The sequence below is a fragment of the Aquarana catesbeiana genome, linkage group LG01, assembly GCF_042186555.1.
Source record: "Aquarana catesbeiana isolate 2022-GZ linkage group LG01, ASM4218655v1, whole genome shotgun sequence".
Lineage (NCBI taxonomy): Eukaryota > Metazoa > Chordata > Amphibia > Anura > Ranidae > Aquarana > Aquarana catesbeiana.
In genome coordinates, this window is record NC_133324.1 from 887,893,884 (window position 1) to 887,917,268 (window position 23,385).

At 45.4% G+C, this 23,385-nt stretch overlaps 1 protein-coding gene across 1 annotated transcript in view; it reads right to left on the bottom strand.

Annotated features, from left to right (window-relative positions):
- The window catches only part of HTT (huntingtin), a 283,920-nt gene that overhangs the window by 93,912 nt on the left and 166,623 nt on the right, over positions 1-23,385 (bottom strand). The window contains 3 exon segments of the mRNA XM_073610874.1: positions 555-762; positions 8,628-8,770; positions 22,927-23,165. Coding sequence (XP_073466975.1) covers positions 555-762; positions 8,628-8,770; positions 22,927-23,165 — 590 coding nt within the window.

Below are 23,385 nucleotides of genomic sequence, written 5' to 3' on the forward strand. Positions count from 1 at the left end.
CCATAACATGTTACACCCATATTCGGGTTGTAACATGTTATGAATGCACCAGCCCCCACACCTCCCCGCTCCCCTCCGCTGTGCCAGCTATCAGGGGATCTTCTCCACCCCCTAGCTATCAAAAAAAAAAAAAAAAAAAAAAAAACCTACCAACCAAGTCTTTAATTTCACCTCATGTTGCTACAGAAAAGAATTTTCGTGTCTGGGAATCTTTTCTTTCCTTGCACTCAAGTGCATTTCTGTTTCAATTATATTTGTCACACGATTCTCCCATCATTGATTAGAAAACCTTTTGATTTTCAAAAAATTTTCCAACATGTCCGATCACTCAAATTCGATAGCTGCACAAAAAACGTCCGTTGCCTAGTTCCACTAATAGTTGCGAAATTCAAACGAAAATTCTTTGAAAAGATTTTCGAAAGAAAAATTGTCAACAATTCGAAACATGTACAGCCTACCTAAGAGAGCAAACACCACCCTGAAATCCATAAAAGGGAACACTAGAAAACAGTATTTTCTTAATGTAACAAAGTGGTAAAGTAGTGTCGCCTTACTTGAGTGTCTGATGTACTTCGGACCACCAGTTGTAGTTCGTGTAGTCTATGAGCAGCAGGAACTGGCACCACAGCAGCACCAGGGAAGGGTGAGTTGGAAACATGGATTCCACATGCTCACTAAGGCTCTCCAAAGTGTAGTAGTTTCCACTTTCGCCATCCCCCTTGAAAAGTCGAGTAGCTGCATTCGTTATTCTTCTGAATGTTCCTGCAAATGACAAAAACAGCAGCATGAAAACGATGGAAAGTAGAGCCCAAAGGGCTGAGCTATTGCCTGGCTTGATGTCAGCCTGGTTAGACCCCTTTTCACACTGAAGCACTGCTAAAGTGCAGGTCATTTTTGCTGTGCTTTAGCGGTGGTTTTTGGGTGCTAGCGGGTCGCTTATTTTTTTTTAAGGTCTCGTGAGAACGGGACCTTAAAAACCCCAAAAAAGAAAAGTTTTGTGGCGCTTTTGAATCGCTTAAGGGCTTTGGAAACACTGCCCATTCATTTCAATGGAGTGCTTCATTTTTGGAGTGCTAATTACAGCGCTCCAAACACACCCTAAAGATGCTGCTTGCAGGACTTTTTCTACCGTCCCGCAAGTGCACCACCCCAGTGTGAATGCACACATTCAAATGAATGGGATGCAGTTTTGAGGCACTTTTTCAGCCCCATTACGCCTGAAAACTGCCTCAGTGTGAAAGGGGTGTAAAAGTAAGGTCTTCCTGCCATAATGCCCCAACTGGTTCCCATCTACCTGGTAGTTTTAGGTCTTCCTCAGCTACCCCCGCATTCTCTATAATAAAAACTAGAAGGGTGGGACCCCCTTATAATGGCATCATCAAATGTGCAGACCTGGGAGCGCTTTCACTACCAATATAGTATACAAAACATAAGAAACAGTCAGGTGGTTTAGGTCTGCAGTATCAACCAAAAAGTGGAATATGAGTTTTGGTGGGACTGACCCTTTAATAAAATTGTAACATATCAAATGTTTGTAAACTGTATTATCCAATTATTAGATTTAACAACATTGACCATACTAGGAAATGCTCTATCAGAGGAAATTAAAGCAGTAGTAAACCGCACCAATTTTTTATTAATTTTTTTGAACCCTACAAAGTAAAGCCATAATGTGCTAATATACAAACACATTATGAAATACTTACCTTAGAACGAAGCCTTCAAACTCCACGCTGTCATTGCTGACAGGCGCTCCCATCTTCCCCCGTCTTCCTTCTGGGTTTGTGTCCTCCAGCCATCTGATAGGCCGCACCACGGGAGTCACAGACCGCGGCCGGAGCTCTGAAGGGACAGCAAGACTATACTGTCCCTTCAGAGCACATGCGCTGGTGAATGCCTGCAGTGTGAATATCTCCTAAACCGTGCAGGTTTAGGAGATATTCACTGTACCTACATTATAGGCTTACCTGTAGGTACAACTTTAAACACAGGGTTTATTTCCACTTTAATTCAAACCAGCTATCTGCAGTAATGTTGCAGAATTCAGCTATCTGCAACAGATCTACAGTAATAATCATAAGCTTGATATTCAGGATCCAATATAACATTAACCGGACCTGCTTGGAGACTGTCAATCATTGCAAAAGATTGGACGTTCATAGGCATAGTTTGAAAGCAAAATATTTGGAGACAGTCCATCCAAGGGAATGCCCTAAAAAAACATTAATAACCAAATCAGTTCTCACACAATTTTTATATTAAAGATTATTATAAAAGTGCCATCTACAGTGAACTTGTTTAGTTTACCGTGTGCCCCATCTTCTGGTCAGAAGCTAATCTGCAGCTCTAAAAATGAAACCTGTCAGAGAAATATGGAGGCTGCCATTGCTGACCCGACCTTCTCAAAATGCCAATTTCCAGACTATCATTCTGTTTGAATGGCACCTGTAATTTCAGTCACAGACCCAGAACAGCATGCATAAGAGTTTTGATTTTTCTAGGACTTGTTGCATCTTTGTTCTATCCAAAAATACTAAAGCCAGACATCTAGCATTTTCAGAAGGAGGTCAGCAATGGTAGCCTTTTATCTTCTTTAGCACAGGTTTCCTTTAAAGGTAATAAATAATGTACCTCATGTATTTTTTTTACTTTGTATTTTGGACTAAAATGCTTTTTTTGTACTTGTGGAAAAATACTAATCTAATCCGACCAAACAAGAAATTCCAACCTTTGCCCAGTACTAGGGTTGTCCCGATACCACTTTTTTAGGACCGAGTACAAGTACCGATACTTTTTTTCAAGTACTCGCCGATACCGATTACCGATACTTTTTTTTTAATGTCACGTGACAGTGTTTTTTTTTTCTTTTTTTTTTTTTTTTTTTTAACAGTGCTTGCTTTTTTTTGGGGGGGGGGGGGGGGGGGTGAACGTTGTATGTGTGTGTTATTTTTTTTTTTTTACAATTTTTATTTTTTACAATAATATTTCTTTTATTCTTTATTGTTTTTTTTTTTTTTTTTAATCAGCCCTTTTGGGGGGCTTTGGTGAGATATCAGGGGTCTTAACAGACCTCTGATATCTCCCCCTTGAGACAGAGAAAGAGACAGAGGATAGAGAATCCCCAGTCCCTTTCTCTGCAGCGTCAGCTGCACTGACAATGAATGGAGAGAAGACAGCGGCTTCTCTCCATTCATAAACTGACACATCGTAATCACAGGAGATTACAATGTTTCAGTTATGTGAATGGACAGAGTCAGCTGACTCTATCCATACACAAAGGAAGGAGGAGGGGGAGGACGGAGGAACTGAGGGGGAGAACGAAGGGGACAGATAAGAGCAGAACGGAGGGGACAGCTGAGAGGGACAGATAAGAGCAGAACGGGGGGACAGCTGAGAGGGACAGAGGAACGGAGGGGGCACGGAGGAGGATGCAGTGACAGTCAGCTGTGAGCGATCACCGCTGTCTGTCACTAAAGCTGGTGAAAGCCGCTGGGGGAGAATCTTGTAACTCCCCCACGCGCCGATCACAGCTGACAGTTCAGGTATCGGGGGAGGCATCGGGAGCATTTGCCCGAGTACAAGTACTTGGGCAAATGCTCGGTATCGGTGCCGATACCGATACTAGTATCGGTATCGGGACAACCCTACCCAGTACTGTCTGACTGCACCTACAGACTGACAACTCAGACTGCACCCACTCAAACCAGGACAGTAGAGAGGGAGTGTGTCCCCTCCACTGAATAATTCAGATGTGTGTGCTTGTAGGTCTTGCTATATAGGTTTATATTTGCAGCACATCAGTAAACCAGTTATCTGAATCCCTGGGTATACCGGAATCATTCCTACTACTTTCAAGCAGGAAAAATGTAAATATTAAAGCCCTACTGCAATGTTTTCTTTTAACTGAAAAATAAGTAGCCCTGCAGTGTTTTAACAAAGTAAACAGATGGCTTTCGCTCCAATACTCAGTCTCTCTAGCATTACCCCGTGGCTAAAACCAAATACATTTTTTTTGTTTAAATTAGATTTTTTCTACATACTTTACCTGTAAATTCAATTTCTTGGAGTACATCACGGGACACAAAGCAGGTTATAATCATTACTATGTGGGTTATGTGCCAACTATAGGTGAATAGACACGGGCAGATCAATCAAACAGGAAGTCCCTCCTATAAAAGGAAGGACCTCAGTTTTGTAGCAAGCAATGAATTCCCAGAAAGAAGGGAGGGACCTCTGTGTCCCGTGATGTACTCCAGGTAAGTATGTAAAAAAAAATAAATCTAATTTTCTTTAATCGCATATCACGGGACACAGAGCAAGCTATAATCATTACTATGTGGGATGTCCCAAAGCAATACACTCGAGGGGAGCGAGACAATCACAGAAACCGCCAGAGAAGGACCTGTTCTGTCACCTGCAAAACACTGCGGCTTAAGGCAGCATCTTCCACAGCTCTGCCTTCCACCTGGTAAAACCCAGTAAATGTATGAACCAAAGACCACAAAGAGGCCTTGCAGAGCTGAGCCACTAACGCCTAATGGTGGATAGCCCAAGATGCCCCCCACACTCCTGGTAGAATGCACTCTGCCCAGAAAGGGTGGGACCTTGCCCTTTTAAACCATAGACCTGAATGCCGCCTGTTCTTATTGGGCTCTTCTGGCAGCACACACCAGGATTGCTGATCTGTGCAGACAACTCAAGTAAATCCTGACAACCCAAAGCTACATCCAGAGTATGCAGCAATCATTCCCCTGCCGACTGTGGACTAGGAAAACAGAAAGGCAAGACACTGTCCTGATTCAAGTGAAAACTAGAAACCACTCTAGGCAAGAAAGATGGATGAAGACGCAACAACACCTCATGATGCAAGACCAAGAACGGCTCCTTACATGAAAGAGCTGCCACCTTCCAAGTCGAAGGATTCAGAATGTTTCTCAAATTGTTTCAAAAGGTGGCTTCTGCAAAGACAGCCAAGACCAAGTTCAAGTCCCAAAGAAACAAAAGGTAGCCTGACAGGCAGGACAGTCTGCATTATACCATGCGTAAAGTACGAATCAAGGAGAAATAAAATGGTCTCTGCGAAAAAAATGGAGATAAAATATGACCCTTAAATGGTACTTCAAGAGGAAGTAAACCCAGGACTTTTTTTTTTATTTTTATCATCCAGCAATGTATTTAGAAGTCTTATACCATAAAAGGTCACTAAAACCAGGTTTGGAAATACCTTTTTTTGCTTTTATAAAAGAATTTCTTCCGGAAATCGGCTGTGCCATTTTTCCTATTGATTGCTGGCTCTTGTGTGGATGTCATTTCCGCCCTTCCTTTGCTTCCCTGTCTAAATCTCGCGTATGCGTGATCGTGTGTAAACCAAGCTTTGTTTGATTGTTTGAACGTCTGTGTGATTCTCTGGTTCACTCCCCCTGTGTGACGTCTTATATAGTTACAAGGGGAGAACCAGGAAGGTGAGGGGGGGGGGGGGGGGGACGGACAGTATCGCAAGGCTTCTGTGCCGTTCTCAGTGGAAGTAAATAACCTGGCATGCCGAGGATGTAGAAACGGCACACATAACGTGCCGTTAACGAATCTACATACTGCGCATGCACCGGTGACATCATTAAAGATTGCAGGACAGAATCTGAAGAAGCTAACAGTAAGTGAAATTTCACAGGGATCAGCAGCCTTATCACTGTAGATTATGAGCTATAGCGAAACTTGAGAGTTTACAACCACTTTAAGGCCAATTTCATTGCCCTACCTGATTGGAGAATGGAAAAATCCACCATTCACATATTTCTGCGGGTGCCACTTTCTGAATTCACCCCAGGCATATAAGATTTACAAGTCCTGTAATAGAAGCGCCTTCCTGGCGTGCAACAGTGCGTGGATAACAAGACCCAAGACCATAGGTCTGGTCAGACCAGAAGTGTCCAAGGAGCGTCCACTGCCAGATTCACTATGTTGGTGTACCAAGCCCTCCTGGGTTAGGCCGGCTAAAACTATTATCAGTGTTACCACCTCCTGGATTCTTCACAAAAGACACTGCAGTGGAGCCCAAGTCCCCTGATCTGTAGCCACCTCCAAACTAGCCCCCCCTCAACCAGAGAGACTGGCATCAGTGGTTACCATCTTCCATATCACTGGAAGGAAAAATTTCCCCTTAGCCAGATTTCAATCAATCATCAATTCGAACTCTGCAATACCCCGGGGACAGAGCCCTCTAGCAGTCCAATGCTTGGACCTTCATGTTCCAGATAGACAGAGAATGTTCCTCTACAAAAGGCCTTGTGTGGAACTGCACGTAGGGAATCGCATCAACATAGATATAATTTCCTTATGCAGAGACATATGGAAGGCACACTCTTGGCTTCTTGCAGAGAGGCCATCACTGATCGGACTGATCCCATCTAAAACAGAAGGATTTGTCTAGTACCTTGAGATCTAAGATAGACCTCATGTCCCCATTTGGTTTTGGGGACGCTACGGTCAACTGTTTTACAAGAATGAGCCCATAACTTCTGATCCAAGAGCAAATGCAAGGCAAAAGGCCGATAACTGAGGTGGACACAGAAAGTCCCAAAGAGGCGTACTTAACCTACCAGGCTTCTGCCCAAGTCAACCTAAAGATGGAGCGAACCACCTCAGAGGCTGCCCAAGCATCCTCTGGCTCGAGATACTCCCAAAACACAGCAGCTTCCGACGCCCCCCTCACTCTGGAGGAGAAAAGCTTACAGCACCTGAAATTCCCAGGCAGTCTCCCATCCAAGTACCAGCAAGGTCCGATCCTGCCTTGACTCCGAGATCAGCCAAGATCAGGCGCGTTCAGGGTGATGCAGCCGCAGTCCATTACAGCTGTTAATGATGCCGCTAGATCCTCAATGACATTCTAACGCGCCAGAAATCGCTGCAATGCCAAACACAGTGGCTCGGATACACCCGACACCACCGGTCTATCGGGAGATGCAAAACCACAAGATTATCACCCAAGTCCACTGGACCTGAGGGCAGTGCACCTGCCTCCCATGGCTGCCTCTCCCTTCTCGGGCGATTTAACCTGTAAACAAATAATGTAGCAACTATTTTGCCAAAATCCCTGAAGAAGCAGTCTTGCAGGTCCGTAGTCATGTTGGTCTGCAGCTATGCAATTACGCAGGTATGCACACATACAGATATGCAGTTTATGCAAGTACACAGGTATGCAGTTCATGCCAGTATGAGTTTATGCAAGTATGCAGTTCATGCAGGTATGCCCCTACATAGCTATGTGCCCATGCAGACATGCAATTATACAGGGATGCAGTTCTACAATTATACATACAAAATGTAATACTACAAAACTATGCTGCACCTACACCGCTTTCTAGAAGCACATTGCTTCATCAAACTATGACAAAATTATCCACACTTAGGCCCTTATTCATTTCGTAGGACTAGCCAGGTACATATGCAACAAATGCACCCTGAATGCAGCCTCTATGCCTAAATGTAAGTTCCCACAGATTAATGCACGCTACTCTGGAGAAACAACTCCTTTATGTGCACAGTTGTACAAACCCTCCGGATTATGCAGGCAAAATGCATATGCATCGTGTCCTCTCTGGTCATGCAGCTACCCACAGGTAGTACTCACACATCACCATCCAGCCATAGACTTCTCCATGCCCCTGCCATTTCTCAGGAGCCTCCTGATCCTTCAGCTTCAACCATAAGAAAAATGTCCCCCCTTCAACTTCCTGCCTCCACTGCACAAGAGTAGGCTATACAGAGCGGCATCACGCCCTCTAGTGGCTGGAGGAGAGAACTGCAGCTCAATACACCTGAAACACATAGAGCCCGGCCAACCAGCCCAAACTTCACACTGCTCCCAGTGGTCACCAGGAAAAAGACCAAACAGACAGATTTATTGATTTATTTTTTTTTCTCCAACACTGAAAATGTAAACCCACCATTCCTGCCGCAGGACTCTGAATCATAACAGGAGTCCAATCTTCACCTATTACGGTGGGCTCTGTCATAAAAGACCTTTAAGGACTCTGTCCCCCTTAATCTGGGGGTCCAATCCCCTGGACATGTCTAGCACACTGCTGGAAAGCACCTTGGTCAGAACAAACACTGCACAGTGTTCCATTACGCAGGGTCCAGCGCCGAAAGGCTGAAATAGAAGAAAACCTTGAAGATTCATCTCTCCTATCCCACGGGGCTTGGGTACCATTCATTTTAGCCAACTGCTCTTTGAATGGATTCGATTTCAGTCTTTGATTCACAGAAGAACTGTTTTCGAACCTCCAGGTCTACTCCAACAGCACATCAGTAACCATCACCTTACAGACACTGTTGAAAAAACTGAGGTACTTCCCTGTTTAGTTGATCTGCCAGTGTCCATTTACCTACAGGTGGTGCATAACCCACAATAATGGATTATAGCCTGCTCTGTGTCCCGTGATGTACGATAAAGAAAATTGTATTTTCCCCCAAATACTAGAAAAGCAAAGTGATGCATTGTAGCACTGGAGTTCTGGAAATCTATGGATGGATCAGTTACTGCCCAATCTAAATCATCTATTCAGCAGGTGCCATTTTTGTTTTCATTATGATAGGTGAAATTACAGTTACACAATGATCTGTGTTACCTGATTTGAAGATGTGGACAAGGCACATGAGCAGGGTTCCTAGCTGCTGGCAGTAAAACGTATGCTGCTGTTCAGTCAAGTCCACCTTTAACTCCTTGTGTACTATGTCCTCGAGAAGAATTCCTACAAGCTGTAACAGAAACCTTAGAAGAAAAAAAGAAATAAAAACAGATGTTACAACTATTGCTGACTAGCTGTAAATAATTGGCTGGTTGGTATCTTACCAGCATCCTTTAAAAATCCCCTGGCCTAAAATGCAATAAAATCAAAAGACAGTAATTATATGTTTGACAAAAATATGTAACCTCAACTTCAGGTTTACCTTTGTGTGAATCAAGTCCTAAAACAAAGTCTAAATCCAATTGCATTTTTTGGAAGATTTTTAATGGTGTTTGATTTTTAAATGGAGCTTTCCATCATTTCAATGGAGAGGGACATGTTTTTCAACGCCCTGCCATCATACTGCTCCAGTGTGAAAGCATTCATTGATTTTAATGCAAGGTTTACGTGAGCTTTTCAGGCGCTTTTTTTTTTTGCGTGAAAGCACCTGAAAAGCGCCTCAGTGTGAAAGGGGTCTAATTCTATGGATCATATAAACTGGAAATGCTCTTCTCCACCCTCTATACCAGAACTGATTCATAAGCCAGGGTAATTACATTCATTTTCAACAAACAAATTCTTGGGTGGTCATCTACAAATTTTCAAATGCCTTCAAGTCTATCCCAAAAGAATAGACAATGAAATGAGTAGGTCACAGATCACACACTCAACTCATATGTCAGTATCTGAGAAACAGTGTAGATGGATTATTCCTTTTTTTGTTAATGGAGGTGGGTGCTCCCTGTCCCTCAATACTAACCCTACCACCCCACCCTTTCAATTCCCCTTTATAATCTTTTGTACTGGGATCCTATACATTCATACTATTCCATTTTCAAATCTAATCTTTTTTGTTTCTTTCTACTACACTTTTAGCTGCCAATTTAATCAACTACTGAGTATGCAGCGTCTTCATCTTTTAGTCCTTGCCTATGTTCCAGTTTAAAGCAGTAGTAAAACGCCATGCTTTTTTTTTTTTTTTTTTTTTTAAACCTGCAAGGTAAAAGTTATAATGTACTAGTATGCATTGCATACTAGCACATTATGTGAAACTTACCTTGAAACAAAGCACTCCAGCGACGCGCTGTCACCGCTTCCATCTTCACCCCGTCTTCCTTGCGTGTTCGCGTTCTCTGGCTGTCTGATTGGCCGCACCATGATGACAACGCTCCCGTGCACACGTGCGGGAGCCGCTATTCACAGCACAAGGCTCTGAAGGAAGGACTCTGGTATGCTGTTCCATCAGAGCTCATGTGCCAGTGATGTAACTGGCCCATTCACAAGTATATATCTCCTAAACAGTGCATGTTTAGGAGATATTTACTGTACCTATAGACAAGCCTTATTATAGGCTTAACTGTAGGTAAATATCAACCATTGGAGTTTATGCCCACTTTACGCTGATGCCATGACTGCTGTCCAAGGTTTCCTCTTTCAGTGTGGCTCCTTTCTCCTGCAGCATCTTATGTAGCCACCCTTGAATGCAGGAACTAGACTTGTGTTTCCCTGTACTGTGTGCACCAATAAAAAAAAAAAACAAAAAAAAAAAAAAAAAACACACAACCTCATTGCCTAATATGGCAAAGCACTCCCCTGCTCCTCCTCCCCCCTCCCTTCTCCAGGCTAACAGACTGGCACCAGAATGCACTGTCCACTATTAACTCATTCCCGTGAACACCGGAAGTTCAGGGACGCACCAGTGAGAGAGCAGGTGCCAGTAGCGTGAAAAGTTGTAAACTGCAAGTGCTTGGGTAATATTTTACAAAAATAGATTACTGGGGAATGTTTATTTTTATTATGTTAATTGCTTAAACCACTACCAGATATTTAAAATTAAAAAAAAAAAAAAAAAAAAAAAACAGCAAGCATAATTTTGTGAACCAAAAATACATTTTCATGAGACGGAAAATAAATGTAGTTTGATTTGTGCTTCAAATCAAGAATTGAATGCCAAGCATAGCGTCACAACATGAGAACAGTGTTCTGTAACAGCACTAATCGGTCTCTGCAGAAAGCAGATGTGAAAGCAATATGCTCACTACTTAAGACAGATGGCATCACACACAGGATCAGCAGGCACATGCCACTTTAAAATGTCAGTCAGTTAAGTCAAATTATGGTCTCGTTTATACAAATGTGTTTGTTGCTTAGTGAATAAAATTAAATAGGTAAATAACAGCAAGCACCATGAAATAGAGCATATTATTCTAAAAGCTGAATGTGAAACAATAATGCACACAAAAGATTTGAAATCATCTTGAAGAGTGTTTTTGGGGAAAATGCTTATAAGAATAAAAATGCTTCTAAGAACAAAAATGCTTCTAAACACGTAGACAATATGTTCCATAGAAGCCTTTAACCACTTCTATCACGGGCATTTGCACCTACTTCCTGCCCAGGCCAATTTTCGGCTTTCAGCGCTGTCACAGTTTGAATGACAATTGCGTGGTCATGCTACACTGTACCCATATAAAACAATTATTTTTTTTCACCCACAAATAGAGCTTTTTTTTGGTGGTATTTAATCACCGTGGATTTATGTAATAAAAAAAAGGTCGAACATTTTTTTTTTTTTTTTTTTTTAAAGTTTCTTAGTTTCTGTTATAAAATTTTGTAAATAAGTAATTTTTCTCCTTCAATGATGGGCACTGATGAGGCACTAACATGCAGCACTGATAGATGGCACTGACAGGCATCCCTGGGGGGCACTCTTGATGGGTCTGCACTGATGATCAATGCGCTGATTATTAGCGCAGACCCGTCAGGAGAGTCTCTTATCGGCTCTCCTCAACTTGCACCTTGTCAGCGCAAATAGAGGAAAAGCCGATAACCGGAACTCCCTGGTTACTATGTGATCAGCTGTGATTGGACCCATCTGATCACATGGTAAAGAGCCTACGTCATAGGCTCTTTACCGAGATCGGAGATGCGGTGTGTCAGAGCAACACACCGCACTACCGATCAGCATGCTGCGCACCCTCCGCTTATCCTGCTGGACATCATATGACACCCAGTCAGGATAACTAAACCACCGCCCAGCCTTCATTTTGCTGTAGGCTGGGCAGGATGTGGTTAAGCTGCCATTTTCTGCAGACTGTTATGGCATTTTTTCTGCTGCCCAGTGTGCATGGACCCTCAGACCACATAGAAAAGACAAACTTAACGTGTTCATTTTATTCCTATTTGCTACAAAGACAAAGAGGAGTCCTTAGGCCATTACAATTTGGGAAGCTCTGCCACGTGGCTACAAAATGGCAAACATTAAATAGTATCCTATTGAGATACTCTGCAACAGACAACCAACAGCATCACTCCAATAAAATGTCACAGCAGAGTTTAAAGTGGAACTTAACCCTCTTATTAAGTTCTGCAGTTGCCATGGTGCTGCACATGTTCAGTTAGGACTACAGCCATCTGAAGGCTTCACAGTTCTCCTGAGAGCACAAGCAACTAGGATAGTTATCATTTACGGCATGCCTTGAATGTCACTGATTTGATAAACCGTTAAGTCGAGGGTTAAGTTCCACTTTAAATAGTTCCAGGCAGCAACAGATTGACATATACTAGGAATAATACAGTGCATCTGGAAAGTATTCACGGCGCTTCACTTTCCACATTTTATGTTACAGCCTTATTCCAAAATGATTAAAATGATTAAATTCATTATTTTCCTCAAAGTTCTACAAACAATACCCCATAATGACAATGTAAAGAAGTTTGATTGAAATCTTTGCAAATTTAATAAAAATAATAATAAAAATAAATAAATAAAATAATCACATGTACATAAGTATTCACAGCCTTTGCCTTTGATGACACTCAAAATTGAGCTCAGGGGCATCCTGTTTCCACTGATCATCCTTGAGATGTTTCTACAACTTGATTGGAGTCCACCTGTGGTAAATTCAGTTGATTGGACATGATTTGGAAAGGCACACACCTGTCCATATAAAGGTGTCACAGTTAAAGCGGGATTCCGGCCAGCTAAAAAAAAAATTTAAAGTCAGCAGCTACAAACATGGTAGCTGCTGACTTTAAATAAGTAGACTTACCAGTCCTGGGTGCCTGGGATGTCGGCCGCCCGAGGCCGAACCGTCCCTCGGGTCCCGGAACCGCCATCCTAGGTAAGGGAAAAAGGCAGTGGCGCCTTACGGCTTCACTGCCAGTTTCCTACTGCAAGCGGCGCAGCGATCTGTGATTGGCTCCGTGGTGTTCTGGGAACACACACAGTTCCCAGAAGACAACGGGGCCGCTCACCGAGGAGAAGAACGCGCCGCGGAATAGGAAGAGGCAGATTAGGAAGACTGCCTAGCAACAAGGGTTTAGGTAAGTATAACATTTTTTTTTTCCAAATGTTTTTTTTTTACATTTTTTTAGGAATTTTGGTGGCATTTTTTTTTCCAGGGTGGCCCTCCACTTTAACAGTGCATGTCAGAGGACAAACCAAGCCATGAAGTCCAATAAATTGTCTGTAGACCTCCGAGACAGGATTGTATCGAGGCATAGATCTGGGGAAGGATACAGAAAAATTTCGACAGCATTCAAGGTCCCAATGAGCACAGTGGCCTCCATCATGCGTAAATGGAAGAAGTTTGGAACCACCAGGACTCCTCCTAGAGCGGACTGCCCAGCCAAACTGAGCCATCGCAGAAGAGGGGCCTTAGTCAGGGAGGTGACCAAAAACTTGATGGTCTCTCTGACAGAGCTCCAGCGTTTTTCTGTAGAGAGGAGAACCTTCCAGAAGAACAACCATCTCTGCAGCACTCCACCAATCAGGCCTGTATGGGAGAGTGGCCAGACAGAAGCCACTCCTCAGTAAAAGGCACATGACAGCTCGCCTGAAGCTTGCCAAAAGGCACCTGAAGGACTCTCAGACCATGAGAAACAAAATTCTCTGGTTTGATGAAACAAAAATTGAACTCTTTGGCCTCAATGGCAAGCATCATGTCTGGAGGAAACCAGCATGGTGGTGGCAGCGTCATGCTCTGGGGATGTTTTTCAGCGGCAGGAACGGGGAGGCTAGTCAGGATCAAGGGAAAGATGAATGCAGCATTCGAATTGGCCTAGCCAAAGCCCAAACCTGAACCCGACTGAACCTCTCTGGAGAGATCTCAAAATGGCTGTGCACCGACTCTCCCCATCCAACCTGATGGAGCTTGAGAGGTCCTGCAAAGAAGAATGGGAGAAAGCTCAAAAAAATAGGCGTGCCAAGCTTGTAGCATCATACTCAAAAAGACTTGAGGCTGTAATTGGTGCCAAAAGTGCTTCAACAAAGCCTTGAGCAAAAGCTGTGAATACTTATGTACATGTGATTTTTTCCTTTTATTTTTAATACATTTGAAAAACTTTCAAACAAGCATTTTTCAGGTTGTCATTACGGGGTATTGCTTGTAGAATTTTGAAGAAAATAATTAATTTAATCCATTTTGGAAAAAGGCAGTAACATAAAATGTGGAAAAAGTGAAGCGCTGTGAATACTTTCCGGATGCACTATAGATGTTAACAAATGGTGGAATGGTCTGGCTTAACCATTTAACTGCTACAGGGCAGCCATTTTGGGCAGGATCATGTATATATACATACATACATACACACACACACACACACACGTGATTCTGCACTTCCACCTAGGGGCATGTGCCGCCCCTGCTGTGATTAGTCACAGCAGAAGCTGTTCAGTGGGTGGAGGCCAATGGACGTCCGCCGACACACGCCGATTGTCAGGAAGACACACAGGACAGAGCTTTGCCCAATAGTGGGGATGTGGTGGATTTTCTTTGCCTGCAAAGCAGGCAAAGAAAATCCATCACATCCTTTAGTAAAAGCACTACACAAAAACACTGGTTAGGCACACATTTAACCGTTTGATCACCCTAGATGTTTAACCCCCTTCCCGGCCAGTGTCATTAGTATAGTGACGGTGCATATTTTTAGCACTGATCACTGTATTAGTGTCACTGGTTCCCACAAAGTGTCAGTGTCTGATAGTCCGCTGCATTATCGCAGTCCCGCTATAAGAAGCTGATCGCCGCCGTTACTAGTATTAAAAATAAATAAAAATTATATATATATATATATATATATATATATATATATATATATATATATACATACACACACACACATATATATATATATATATATATATATATATATATATATATATACATACATACATACACACACACATATATATATATATATATATATATATATATATATATATATATATATATATATATATATATATATATATACACACACACACCATAGGATTGTAGATTCTATAACTTTTGCGCAAACCAATCAGTATACCCTTATTGGGATTTTTTTTTTTTTACCAAATATATGTAGCGGAATACATATTGGCCTAAATTTATGAAGAAATTAGATTTAATTTAAATTTTTTTTATTTGATCTGTTTTATAACAGAATGTAGAGCTGCACGGTTAATCGTTAAAGAATCAGATCGCTATTCTTCCCCCCTCACGGACCAGAGTCTGCCGGACAATCCGCCCGTGTGTAGGCTCCGGCGGACTTTTTCCCAAAAGCCCGCCGGACCTATATTTGAAACAAGTTTTAAATCTTTCCGTCGGACTCAGTTTCGGGCGGAAAGTCCGCTCGTCTGTGTGCTGGTCCGACGGAAAGCCCGCTCGTGTGTATGCTGGTCCAATGGACCAGATACAACGCAAGGGCAGGGTATTGCATTTCGCGCTCGCTGCAATAGGAAAAACAAATTTTCCTATTGCGGCGAGCGCGGTGCATACCAGGCCCTTAGGTCTGGTATGGATTATAAAGGGAAACCCCTACGCCGAAAAAACGGCGTGGGGTCCCCCCTAAAATCCATACCAGACCCCTATCCGAGCACGCAGCCCGGCCGGTCAGGAAAGGGGGTGGGGACGAGCGAGCGCCCCCCCCCCCTCCTGAACCGTACCAGGCCACATGCCCTCAACATGGGGGGTGGGTGCTTTGGGGGAGGGGGGCACCCTGTGGCCCCCCCACCCCAAAGCACCTTGTCCCCCATGTTGATGAGGACAAGGGCCTCTTCCCGACAACCCTGACCGTTGGTTGTCGGGGTCTGCGGGCGGGGGGGCTTATCGAAATCAGAGAGCCCCCTGTAAGAGGGCCCCCAGATCCCGGCCCCCCCACCCTATGTGAATGAGTATGGGGTATGGGGGGGGGGTGATCTTCCTCCGGCTTCGGGGGTCCCTCCGGTTCATCTTCTCCCGGCGTCTGGTTGGTTCTTCTCCGCTCTTTCCGGGCTTCTTGTCTTCTCTTCTCCAGATGTTGACACAACGCTCTCTCCGGCTGGACTGCTCTCTGAGGGCTCCGTTGTGACTTATATAGGCGGAGACCCCGCCCCCTTACGATGTCACAGTCCCTGGGCATGCTGGGACTGTGACGTTTTAGGGGGCGTGGTCAACATCACCCAGTGACCACGCCCCCTAAAACGTCACAGTCCCAGCATGCCCAGGGACAGTGACATCGTAAGGGGGCGGGGTCTCCGCCTATATAAGTCACAACGGAGCCCTCAGAGAGCAGTCCAGCCGGAGAGAGCGTCGTGTCAACATCTGGAGAAGAGAAGACAAGAAGCCCAGAAGTCCAGACCTCCGCTGGCAAGAGAGCTACCTGAAGACAGCAGAGGAGACGGTCAAAGAACTGGAACACCGGGAGAAGAGGCCAGAGAGAGCGGAGAAGAACCAGCCGGGAGAAGAGGAACCGGAGGGACCCCCGAAGCCGGAGGAAGATCCCCCCCCCCCCGGAGCTGTTTAATAAATTATTTTAAAAACCTGAGTACTGTGTTTTTTTTTTTCTTGACACTTTTTTCCCTAGGTGAATGGGTAGGGGTACCATGTACCCCATACTCATTCACATAGGGTGTTGGGGCCGGGATCTGAGGGCCCTCATAGGGGGCTCCAGGATTCCGATAAGCCCCCCGCCCGCAGACCCCGACAACCAACGGCCAGGGTTGTCGGGAAGAGGCCCTTGTCCTCATCAACATGGGGACAAGGTGCTTTGGGGTGGGGGGGGCCCACAGGGCGCCCCCCTCCCCCAAAGCACCCACCCCCCATGTTGAGGGCATGCGGCCTGGTACGGTTCTGGAGGGGGGGGCGCTCGCTCGTCCCCACCCCCTTTCCTGACCGGCCGGGCTGTGTGCTCGGATCGGGGTCTGGTATGGATTTTAGGGGGGACCCCACGCCGGTTTTTCGGCGTAGGGGTTTCCCTTTATAATCCATACCAGACCTAAGGGCCTGGTATGCCCCGCGACGGGGCTCGCAAGGTGTCAATCTCGCCGATAAAAGCGGCGAGATTGACTTCCTTTTCTAGTCCCGTCGCACCTGAGTCACGTTCAAAATGAACGGACTTGTCCGTGTGTGGGCAAGTCCGTTCATTCTGAAAGTCCGGCGAAAGTCCGTCGGAAAGACGGGCGGACTTAGCCCGCCGGAAAGTCCGGTTGTGTGTGGGCGAGTCCGTCCGTTTTAAAGTCCGGCGCACCTGGCAGACAAAGTCCGTCAGAAAGTGTGCCGGACCAAGTATGCCAGAAAGTCCGACCGTGTGTACGCGGCATTAGACTTACCGGTAGATCCTTTTCTGAGTGTCTTCCAGGACAGCCCATGAGACCTTGGGCTCCTCCTACCAGGACAGGAAACCCGTTACACCCACCAGATAAAAGGGTGGTCCTCCAGGCCCATGTCAGTCTTCTCAAGAACTGTAGGACCCTGCAAAACATATGCATAATACACATAACTTCAGACAGAACCGGGTGGGAATCCGGCTATCCTGGAAGACTCTCAGAAAAGGAGTTACCGGTAAGTCTAACTCAGCTTTTCTCCAAGCGTCTTCCAGGACAGCCCATGAGACGATGAGCCAGAACTTACCAGTCTAGGGAGGGACAACTGCCTGAAGGACCTTACGACCAAACGCCTGCTCCTGAGCTGATAGGAGATCCAGGCGATAATGTTTAATGAAGGTCGAGTAACTGGACCATGTGGCAGCCCTGCAAATTTGTTCCGGTGAGGCACCAGCCCTCTCAGCCCAAGACGTAGACAAGGCTCTAGTTGAGTGCGCAGTAACAAAAGGTGTAGGAACCTCCCGAATTCTGTAAGCTTCAGAGATGGCTTGCTTTATCCATCTAGCCAATGTGGCTTTAGATGCACTATTCCCCTTGTGAACTCCAGAAAAGAGGACAAACAAGGCATCAGTTTTCCTAAAGGTCTTGGTGACCTCAAGATAGACTAAGAGAATCCTTCTTACATCTAGAAAACTAAATTTTCTTTCTAGGTCGCCCTGTGGCGAACTACAAAAGGTTGGCAGTACAATGTCCTGAGATCGGTGGAATGTACTTGCCACCTTGGGCAAAAAACCTGGATCGGTTCGTAAAACAACTCTATCCTCAAAAATCGTGAGGAAAGGCTCCCTTACTGATAGGGCCTGCAACTCAATTACCCTATGAGCTGAGGTAACAGCTATAAGGAACACAGTCTTTAATGTAAGTAACTTAACTGAAATACTTCCCAGAGGCTTAAACGGAAATTCTACCAGAGTTTGAAGTACTAGGGACAGATCCCAAGTTGGACAACTTCTCACCACTACTGGTCTGACCCTAGAGATAGATTTGAAAAATCTGGCTATAGTGGGATTTTCCAGGAGAGAAAGCTGGAGAAACACACTAATAGCTGCCGCCTGTACCTTTAAGGTACTAACTGAAAGACCTTTGTCGACACCCTCTTCGAAAAATTCCAAAATAGACGGAATATCATGGGTTAATCTTTCATTTTCAGATAACCATGAGTTAAACCTTTTCCAAATTTTGGAACATATGGCACTAGTAACCGGCTTCCTGCAATTAACAAGAGTCTTGACTACCTTGTCAGAGAACCCCTGGGCGCTCAGTATCTTTTCTTCAGATACCAGGCCGTCAAGTTTAAGGAAACCACCTGCGGGTGTGATACTGGACCCTGCAATAATAAGTCTTCTCTTTTCGGAAGACTCCACGGAACCAGAGATTGTAGCAGGGAAAACCATGGCCTCTTTGGCCAAAATGGGGCAATTAGAATGAGATTTGTCTCCTCTAGCAAAAACTTCCGGAGGACTTCTGGAATCAGTCTGATTGGCGGGAAGGCATAGCATAGGCCTGGAGGCCATGGGTTTGCCAGAGCATCGATCCCCAAGGCTTGGTCTGCCGGGTTCATGGAAAAGAATATCTCCGTCTTGCGGTTGTTTCGGTTTGTGAACAAATTCGCTACGGGATAACCCCATCTCCTGTTGAGGTCTGCAAATACTTCGGGATGAAGGGACCAGTTGTCTCGGTCTATCCTGTGACGGCTGAGATAATCTGCCAGGCAATTGTTTGTCCCCTTCAGGTGTACAGCCGAAATTGAAGCTAGATTCCCCTCTGCCCATGAAACGATCTCCTGGGCAATGGACTGAAGCATCCGGCTTCTCGTGCCTCCCTGCTTGTTGATATACGCGACTGTCGCGATATTGTCTGACAGAATTTGGAGGTTGTGACCTTTGATCTCCATCTGAAAAGACTGCAGGGCTCTCTGGACTGCTAGCAGCTCCCTTTGATTGGATGAGGCCCTTGCCTCCCTCGAGGACCACTCTCCCTGTGCTACTGAATTGCTGAGGTGGGCCCCCCATCCCCAGGAACTCGCATCCGTGGTAATTCTTCGGGATATGGGAAAGGACCATGGGAGACCTCCTGCTAGGTGCTGGCCAGCTCTCCACCACCACAGGCTTCTTTTTATCCTGGCGGGAAGCCGGATCCTTGACTCCAGGGACCTTACGTCCCCATCCCAGTTTCTTAATAGAAACATTTGTAACGGACACTGACGGAGTCTCACCCATGGTACCGCGGGAAAACATGAGGTCATAAGACCCACTGCCCTTCACACCTGTCTCAGAGAGACCGACTGGTTGGTCTGCAATGCTGACATAGTCTGAAACACTTTGGTAATCTTTCCCCAAGGAAGAAAAACTCTTTGGTTCACTGAGCAAAAATCGTAACCCAGATAAGTTACTTTCTGGGCCGGGATCAAGGACGATTTTTCTTTGTTTATCAGCCAGCCTAGGGACTGTAAGAAGTCCTGTACAGCCTGGAGATCCTCCAACAGCCTCTGGTATGATTTTGCCACTATCAGGAGGTCGTCCAAGTAAGGGATCGCCTTTAACCTTAGTGGAGCCAGCGCTTCCCCCAACACCTTCGTTAAGATGCGTGGGGCTGAGGAAAGACCGAAAGGGAGGGCTTGAAATTGAAAATGTAGGGTCCCCATACTTGTCTTCACTGCCAATCTCAAAAACTTTTGGAAGGCTGGATGGATAGGGATATGAAGGTAGGCATCCCTTAAGTCCAACGTGGCCATAAAGCAGTCTGGGTATAGTAGGTTTTTGATTGTAAAAACCGTCTCCATACGGAAATGCTTGTATCGGATGGACTTGTTTAAGGTCCGGAGATTCAGGATAAGTCGAAACTTTCCCGACGGCTTTTTGACCACAAATACATGGGAATAAAATCCCTTGCCCTGCTCTAACTGTGGAACAGGAATCAGGACTTCTTGATCCAATAAGTCTCCGATCTGGAGACTCAGAGCCCTCGCTTTCTCTCGATCTTGTGGAGGAAAGGTGACCAACAATCGTTCTGATGGTTGGTGAACAAACTCCAGCCTGTACCCGTTGGTCACTAGGTCCAGAATGAAGGGGCTCGAAGTAACTGCTGCCCACTGTGGGATGAAGGCCCTCAATCTTCCTCCCACTGGGGAACACAAGTCCCTGTGGCTTGGCGGGCTGTTGAGGAGGGTTAAACAGCACTCCCCCTATGCCTCTGCCTTTGTGCCCAGTCCAGTGTTTTTTATCGGCCTGCTGTCCTTTTCTCTAGGACTCTGTTGCCTGCCTTGGCCATGAAAAAATTTTCTGGCTGTCGGGATTCTCTTTTTCTCTGGAAACGCCTTTTTCTTATCAGCCGTGCGTTCCAGAGCCTCCTGCAGTCCTGGGCCAAAAAATGATCGCCTGTTAAGGGAAGCCCACAAATGCGTAATTTGGAGGCTGGGTCCCCTGACCAGGTTTTAAGCCAGATGCTTCTCCTGGCCGAGTTCACTAAAGCCGAAGTCCTGGCCGACATTCTTACCGACTCTGCGGAAGAATCTGCCAAAAAACCTACAGCCTGAAAGAGGAGAGGAAAGGACTTCAAAATCTGCTCTCTCTCTCGAGGTACCCGCCGACAGGTGTGACTGAATCTGAGTCAACCAAACCTCCAGATTTCTGGCCACACAAGTGGAGGCTAGAGCTGGTTTCAGGTTCCCAACTGCTGAGTCCCAGGCTCTGTGGAGAAGGATATCCCACCTCTTGTCCATCAGATCCTTAAGCGTGCCCATATCATCGAACGCTAGGTCCGAATTTTTTTTGAAACCTTTGAAAGAGGTGCGTCCAGCTTCGGTTTTTTATTCCACGGCTGCGCAGTGTCCTCATCAAAAGGGAACCTTCTTTTTAGGTTACTAGAGAAGAATGGTTTTCTCTCTGGGTTATCCCATTCCAGTTTAACAGTATTAACCAATGAACTATGGACTGGAAAAACTCTAGGTTTTTTCTTATGCAATCCCTTTTACACAAGATCGTGTTTGGATAACTGAACCTCCTCCTCTTTCAATTCAAGGGTGGTATAGATAGCCTTTAACAAGTCATCCACATCCTCCACAGATAACTTAAATCTTGAACATCGAGTGGATTCTCTATCCCTGGGCTCTATATCTGACCCTGATTCTCAGCCTCAGTCTACACTCTCTGCCTGCTGCAGGGTGCTGACTGAAGCTCTCTGTGTGGACGGACCCTCTGCTGGGGTCTGGAGCTTGTCAATAAGTGTTCTAAAAGAACTAAAGGTGGACGCAAGCTCGTCCCTAACAGAGGTTAGCATTTTCTGACAAGAGGCAACCGGGTCATCCCTTACAAGGCCATCTATACAGCTGCGACAAACGGCTTTGCTCCACGAGGAGCTCAATTTGTCTGCGCACACCGCACATTTCTTTTTAGGTGGCTGCGCTTGAGTCTTGTCTTGGGTCTTGGTCTGTAAGACAAAAAGATAAGTGACCACTAATGAGACTCACAGCCACCTTGCCACTCCGAACCACCATGTGGAGGAGGGAGGAAATGTGTCCCCTTAACCCACTACTACAGAGAGGGGAGGGAACACTCAAAGGGAGAGCAAGATAGTGACATAACACTTCAGGCTTACCTGTGAGGTGCTGGTGTTGGGCGCATCGACTGCCTGTGTAGAAACTGCAGATTGATCCATCTTGCCCCTTTCTGGCTTTCCACAGCCTGGCTGCTTTTACCAGAAGACACCAGCGGCCAGTGTCTCCTGTTCGCGCCGTTTAAGGAGACTGGAACCGGCGTCTCCGGCGCCCGGCAATGACATCATATGCCCCGGAAGTAACCTGCTCTCAGTATTTCCTGTGGGCCAGCTTGGAGCGCAGAAGCCCTGCCCCCTACTTGAGCGCCGCAGCTTCCTGCTTCTCCTCACACAACTAGCCACGCTGCCTGTGAGGAGAGGATACCGCTGCTTTCTAAAGAAAAGCGCTTATAGGAACTGACACTATGCCGGTCCTGGCCCTCTCCAGGCACTGAGACACAGGAGACCGCAGCACAGCCAACCTCTCCAGCAGAGTGCTGCTACTGGCAGAGGAGAGTGAAATGCCCCAAATAGCCCTATAGAGCCCCCTGCTCATGAGACCTAGGGACCAGGTTCCAGGAACATGTTACCCCCCCGTCCGGAGGAAACACAAATAACTGACATGGGCCTCAAGGACTGCCCTTTCATCTGGTGGGTGTAACGTGTTTCCTGTCCTGGTAGGAGGAGCCCAAGGTCTCATGGGCTGTCCTGGAAGACGCTTGGAGAAATATATTTTTATTTTCAAAATTGTTGGTCTCTTTTTTTGTTTATAGCGCAAAAAATAAAAATTGCAGTGGTGATCAAATACCTTCAAAAGAAAGCTCCATTTGTGGGGAAAAAAAAATATAAAGTTTATTTGGGTACAATGTTGCATGACCGTGCAATTGTCAGTTAAAATAATGCAGTGCCGTATAGCACAAAATAGCCTGGGCATATCTAACAGAGGTCAAGAGGTCAAGCTGGCATTAAACATGAGTTTACACTCAATGATTCAGCTGCATCCTTCAATTAGAAGACAAATAAAACATTACATACCGAGAGAACGTCTCCTCAGGTGGGACCTTTTCCTGGCTCTGCTCAGCACAGTTCTCAGTACTTTGTTGGTAATTTTCTCCTTCCCGCAATTTAGCAATATTCTGACATGAGACGAGAAGTGGGCAGAAGGACAGCTCCTGGATCCGGGAAAGAACAATATCCTCTGTAGACTGTGAGATGAGAACTCTGAGGATGGCCAGTATTCCAGATATCCAAAGCTGGACAGTGCTCACAGAGGCCTGCTCAAAGGAAACATAGGCTACAATGTAGGATAATAAACTTATCTACATCTTACAGCTTTTGTGTATTAAGTATAGCATGTGTCTACATGTCATCCCTTCATCAAAAGTCTGAAAATTAAAAGGTATGTTCCTGGCCTAAAAGATAATCATGCTTTTAGTTTAGTTCTCCTTTAAAATAACATCCCTTTCATTTAACTTTCTCAACTTTTATAGCTAC